At 46.6% G+C, this 6659-nt stretch overlaps 1 protein-coding gene across 2 annotated transcripts in view; it reads right to left on the bottom strand.

Annotated features, from left to right (window-relative positions):
* SEPTIN11 (septin 11) overlaps window positions 1-6659 on the bottom strand; it is a 125517-nt gene that overhangs the window by 58111 nt on the left and 60747 nt on the right. For both annotated transcript variants that reach the window (XM_006142967.3, XM_006142966.3), the window contains exon 2: window positions 1893-2007. In XM_006142967.3, the coding sequence (XP_006143029.1) occupies window positions 1893-2007 (115 nt within the window). The remainder of the gene's footprint in view (window positions 1-1892; window positions 2008-6659) is intronic.

Here is a 6659-nt window from a genome sequence, read left to right as displayed (position 1 = left end):
AAAACCAAAAAAAAAAAAAAAACGTTGGCTGGCCTAGCCACTGTGGCACACAGACAGCACCACCACTTGGGAGGCTGGAAGCCACACAGGACACCCAGGTTCAGCTCCCAGGCCAACCTGAACCCACCAGGTGCAGTTGCAGATACTTGTCATTTTAGCTAATTGGAAGCCTGAGACAAGAGGACCACTGCACGGGCGAGACCCTGTCAGAAATGCCCATCTATCTACCTCCTTCCCTCCCTTCCTCTCGTCCTTTCTTTTTATAAAGTTTATTTATTTATTTCTTCCATGAAAAAGAGAGCTAGAAAGGCAGAGACAGAGAGATAGGCATTTCTAACAGGGATTACCCTGTAACCCACCCCTAGTCGGAGGTGTCTGTGCTCAGGGAGCTCCCAGGACACAAACCCAGGACCCCATGTGGGTTCTGTTGTATTACCATGTACCATGGCCTGGCCCTGCCTCTTTTTACCATGACACAAAAAAAGAGAGAAAGGAAATTAAAAAAAAAGAAAAAAAATGGAAAAAAGGAAGAGAGAAAAAGGAAAAGAAAGAAAAAGAAAAGACAAATAGAAAACACAAGTGGTTTGAGAGAAGAAAATTATCAAGGCAAAGTCCTAGACCAAAGTATGGCACTTAAGGAAAATAAATGAAACACAATGAGATTCAAGTCCATCAGATCGACTCTTCTTTTTGCCTACCGGAAATAAACGAAGATCTATTTTGGATCCCAACTTAAGGAGAGAAGGTATATTCAATAATTTAGACAAAATTTATTTCAAATATAAAGTAGAGAGAAAAAGCAAGAAACCACCCTGCAGGGGGGGTGGCCATGCTGCAATCCCTTCCCCTCCATTCTCCTCTCAGAATTTTGGGCACACACATGCACCCAGTATGAGTTTTGGGCTGCTGGGCCTGGGACTCAAACCATGGTCAACTACATGAGAGTTCAGTGACGTAAACATTATGCCATCCGCTGGTCCTTAAAAGGCTTTTGAATGTGGGCCAGCAGGTGGTGTGGAGGTTAAGGGAGCCGATCCCACATAGCCGACTGTGGTTGAGTATCGAGACTGGTGACTTGAAAAAAATCACATCAGGTTTGAGTGAGTGCCCCCAAAACCCTGAGAGGAAAATGGAAGAGGAGGGATTGTGGTGTGGCCATCCCCTTTAGGGGTGATTTCTCACTTTTCTTCTCTCTCTCTCTCTGGCAAGCATACATGCTCTATTACAAACTAATCAAAAAAAAAAAAAAGACTTTTGGATGTTCTTACTATGTACACTTCAGTTCTTCTTTAAGGAGTTAGTGTCTAAGACACTCTCATGGCCCAAAATTACAATAAATACTTTAATAACAATATTAACCTGACCAGTTGGTTGACTGGGTGACAGAAATAAAAATGATCATTTGAGGGGACCAGCAGTTAGCGTAATGGCTATGTTGCTGGACTCCCATGTAGCTGACCACGGTTCACGTCCCAGACCTGGTGGCTTAAAACTCACGCCGGGAGAGTGTGCATGCGTGCCCAAGATCCTGAGAGAAGAATGGAGGAGAAGGGATTGCGGCATGGCCATCCCCTCTCGGAGGTGATTTCTGTCTCTCTGTCTGTCTGGCGAATGCATGTGCCCTATAGCAATTAAAAAAAAAAATAAAAGATCATTTGAGTAACACCACAAAACTTATGATTTACATTTACCCAGATATAACTCTGAATCTATAACTGTGTGGCACAGTCGGAGCAGGTATTAATACCTTATTTCACTGGTTACAAGAAGAGAGAGAGAGAGAGTGAAAATTGCATTTTCCTTATTTTATTGATGCATGGCCCCTGACAGCCACCGCCTAATACACCTACGAGGTTGGACCTCTTTCTCGCCGGAGATGATGAAACACTTACCGACACACAGGATGTTGAAACAGAATCCTTGAGAAGTGGACTTGTTGACCAGCTGGTCAGGGAGACTGTCAAATCCAACATGGCCAGAAAGGGACAAGTTCCGTAGCTCTTCATTCTAGAATTTCAGAGGAGACATATTTAAAAACCCATGAACTGTACTTGCTGGTATCACACGTTCCAGACAATACTCCTGCCTTTAATACGCATGGAAAAAGGAGATGCCCCGGACACCCACAGGCACCCATGCCTTCCTTGGCTTCCACACGACTGAGGGCACCAACGATGCCATGCCACTGCGCCCTTTCCACAGAAGTCTCGGAAAGCACACTGCCTCCCGGGGTGTCTCATTTCTTGTTTTAAGTGTGCTAGTTGAAGAAAATTTGAGATTCCGGAGGTGTTTTTTCCAGACATAAAAAAACTCTAACAAGGGCAAGCAGGTGGCCTAATGGTTACGTCCTGAGACTCCCATGTAGTTGACTGTGGTTTGAGTCCTGGCCCTAGCGGCTTAAACTCACGCCAGGCACATGTACGTGCATGCCCAAAATCCTGAGAGCAGAATGAAAGAGGAAGAGTTACAGTGTGTCCATCCCCCCAGAAGGTTATTTCTCCCTTTCTCTCTGTCTCTACAGCAAGTGCACACACCCTATAGCAAAAATCTCTCAAAAAAAAACAAACAAACAAACAAAAAAAACCGAACAAACAAAAACTCCAACTAGGGAACAGATGGTGATGTAGCAGTACAGCATGATGCGCTTCGAGGCAGATCCCCATGGTAAGGTACCAGGTTTGCGTCCAGAGATCTCTCTGAGTACACCTGACATGCATGCCCATGCTCTGGTGCTGGCTGAGGCTGGGGGGGAGCCACAGACGAGACCTTGTTGGAGGTGCTGCCACTCTTCTCTCTCAGAAGAAAATAACTTCTTAAAAAAATCTATCTGATTTAGGGGCCAGCAGGTGGAATGGTGGTTAATGTGCTGGACACTCCCACATGGCCAACCATAGTTTGAGTCCTGGACCTGGTGGCTTGCTTTCTCACTTTCTTTCTCGACTGTCTGTCTCTCTCTCTGGTCAAATTTTTTTAAAAAAAATGAATGAATAAATGAAATTAAATAAATAATTCTTGAAAAAATATTTTTTAAAAATCTGATTTAATTTCTTTATTTTAGATTTTTGTCACAGGGCATTTGTGCTTGCTGGAGACAGACACAGAGAGGGAAAGTGAAAAATGACCCCCCCGGGGGGTGAGGCCCACCACAATCCCTTCTCCTCAGTCTCCTCTCAGGATTTTTAGCTTCACACGCACATGTGGCTGGTATGTTCCCAAGCTGCCAGGTCCAGGACTCGTATCAGAGAGTCGGCCCAGTGAGATCCAGTGCCTTAATCACCATACCACTTGCTGGCTCTTCTGAATTTATTTTTAAGAAATAAAGAAAGAGGACTAGCAGTTGGCATAATGGCTATGTTGCTGGACTCCCATGTAGTCAACCACGGTTCAAGTCCCGGACCCGGTGGCTTAAACTGATGCCAGGTGCATGTGTGTCCCACGAGGAGAATGGAGGAGAAGGGACTGCTGCATGGCCATCCCCCCTGTCTTTCTAGAGAGCACACACATCCTATAGCAAAATCCTGTCAAAAAATAGAAAAAGAAAGAAAACTAGCTAGCTAGCACTAACTATTTTTATAATTTCCATCACTTAAGAAAAGCTTTTAATTTACTTTTAACCCACAGTAAAAAAAAGTAAATGAATACAGAACACACTTCCTGCTATGTCAAGGCACTCTGAGAAGCCCACGGCAGAGGATTTACACTTGCTACAATTATGCAATGTCAGAACCACCATAGTGCAATGTAGTTCAAACTTCTCAGCACTCCTATTGGTTCCATGGCCTCCATCAGTGCTGCAGGCTCTTTCAGGCCTCCCTGCCCTCCCTGCATAGCTTCTGGTACAGGCTCTGCGTCACCAGACCTTCCTGATCAGAGGGAGCCATCACTTGCTAAAGCTAAAGCCTGGCGTAGCTATGCTATACAGGGATGGTGCTGATGGCCTCCACAGCTCTGCGTGTGCCCCAGCAGGGTGGGGCTACCCTGAGAAACCTTTCTTAGCAAACAGATCAGCTATGGTCCTTCCATTGTGGTACCAGGGCTATGTATGGCTTATGACTCAGAAACCAGACATCAAAAGCCTTCTTCTCTGGGACCAGCAGTTAGCGTAATGATTATGTCGCTGGACTCCCATGCAGGCGACCGTGGTTCACATCCCGGACCCGGTGGCTTAAAACTCACGCCAGGCGCATGTGCGTGCATGCCCAAGATCCTGAGAAGAGAATGGAGAAGGGATTGCGGTGTGGCCATTCCCCTGGAGGGTGATTTCTCACTTTCTGTCTCCCTCTGTCTGTCTGGCGAGTGCACGCGCCCTATACCAAAAACCTCTCAAAAAGGAAAAAAAAAAAAAAAAAGAAAGAAAAGAAAAGAAAAGCCTTCTTCTCGAAGATAAAACTCCTGGAATTCTAGCTGTGTGGCCGATGGATTTTATATTCAAAACGCTGAAGTTTGGCGAGAAAATAAGCCTCGAAGTTCAATTTTTTTAATATAAAAGAAAGCTTTGCAAAGGATCACTTAGTTGATATTTTAAAGACATCCGCCCCTTTTTATTGTTTTGTCTGAGAGAGACTGTATGTGCCAGTGGGGGAGGGGATATATTTTGACAGAGTCTTGCTACCCTGGAGCATTACTGCTCCAGCCTCACCTCCCAGCTAACAAGGTCGCAGGCACTGCTCCATTGCACCCGGCTTGTTTCAGGCTGACCCAGGAACCAAACTCGGATCTGTCGTGTGGCCCCAGCCTTCTGCACCAGCATCCTTGCACTTGCACCACTGAGACAGAGTCTCTCTCTATACACAATGTCTTGACATCTTGGAAATTTAAAAAGTTGCGTCTTTAGAGTCTATCTTCTAACTTTGTAGGATAAAATATGTATAATTTTATAATGCAGTTTTGTAATGAGTCTATATATACATACATACATATACTGAAGTATATTTATACGTGTGTGTGTGTTTTAAGATTTTCTGCCATAGCGAGCGTGTGCTTGCCGGAGAGAGGGAGAGTGAGAAATCACCCCTGGTGGGCAGGGGGAATGGCTGTGCCACACTCCAATCTCCTCCTGAGATTTCAGGCACGCACACACATGCACCTGGTGTTTTTTTCAGGCCTCCAGGTCCAAGAGTCAAACTGCACAGTCAACCAAGTGGAGTCATCCCTTAACCACCATATTCCCTGCTAGCCTGTGTGTGTGTGTGTGTGTGTGTGTGTGTGTGTGTGTGTGTGTGTTCGCATATATTTTAAATAGATTTTTTTTTTTTTCTGTAGGGAGTATGTGCTCATTGGAAAGACAGGAACAAAATGAGAAGTCACCCCCCCTCAGGGGGGATGGCCTTGCTGCAATCACTTCTCCTCCATTCTCCTCTCAAGATTTAGGGCTCGCATGCACACGCGCCCGCTGAGTCAGAAAGGAAAGATCTGAAAGAAACAAAGAATCCAGCATCATAACCACTATGCCACTTGCTGGCCCCATTTAAGCCTTAGTGTTTATTTCGGGAGAGACAGAGGGGAGGGGACATCTGATAGGAATCTCGTCATGCTGTCTTCTCTACCTCTAGCCCCCGTCCCCCCACATGCATGCACACAGCCAGCCACGTTCATGGGCACTGGCATGTTCAGGTGGACCTGGGAACGGAACCCCAGGCCTTTCCACATGCCCCAGTATTGCACCGCATTGCCCCACCCCCCACACCATGGCTGGGCCACTCCTATTTTTATATTACATATTTATGAGAGTAATTTATCTTCATAATCAAAGACTGAGAGTCCATTTTCAAAACCGTGTGGCCGCTACATGGACAAGCAATGTGGCCGACTCCAGAAATGCAGTCATCTTAATAGCTTGGTGAACGACAGATGATCTCGCACCCAGACCAGCTCTCCAGCTCTGATTCTGGGCAGTAAGACTGCCAACCGACACACAGCCAAATACCACGGCGGCAGCTGCACGCTGGAGGTCAACGGGACAGAGAGCAGATGTCGACGGTCTATGAATAGTTTCCTTGAGACCTGCCAACAGTGAATCTGAGACTCAAGAGCGGGCACTTATCCTTGAGCAGGATGGCATGGCGGACAGCTCGCCGAACAGCTCTGGCAGCAGCCCTTCTGGGAGTTTGGCCTGGCCTCTCAGCAACCAGGACTCTTCCCACCCCAATGCTAGTCCCTGCCCCTCTCTTTAGGTACCTCGAGGTTCAAAGCAGCAGGTATTTTTAGGGTGTTTACCACATCCGCAAGACTCGGGGGAGGAGGACTTGAAATGAGTCCTGGGTTATATTTAGAGCTCTTTCTGTCACAGCTGTGCGGTGGCTGTCGTGCACCAGGCTGGGAGAAGTCACCACACCAGGCGTCACTTCTGCCGTGTCACCGACTCCAGCAGTCAGTGAACAGCCTGAAGGAAGGAGACTGGGCAAGCCAGACCCACATGGCACTGTTCCCCTCTTCTCCAGCAACAGTCATTCTTTTCATTTCCGGGGGCGGGGGCATGGTTTATTGCTCTGGCTTCTGGATTGTTGGGTTTCTGATACCAGATATCCCCCCCATGAGCCAATCCCAGGAAAGAAGTGGAGTTAGTAATTATAGCTCTCATCCCAGAATCCAAAGCTCAGCATCTCATATTCTCACCGTTTCCAAAACACGAGAAACCACCCACACACCCACTGAGTATT

Source organism: Tupaia chinensis, unplaced genomic scaffold (assembly GCF_000334495.1).
Source record: "Tupaia chinensis unplaced genomic scaffold, TupChi_1.0 Scaffold000086_1, whole genome shotgun sequence".
Taxonomy (NCBI): domain Eukaryota; kingdom Metazoa; phylum Chordata; class Mammalia; order Scandentia; family Tupaiidae; genus Tupaia; species Tupaia belangeri.
This window is presented reverse-complemented; position numbering and strand designations above follow the sequence as displayed.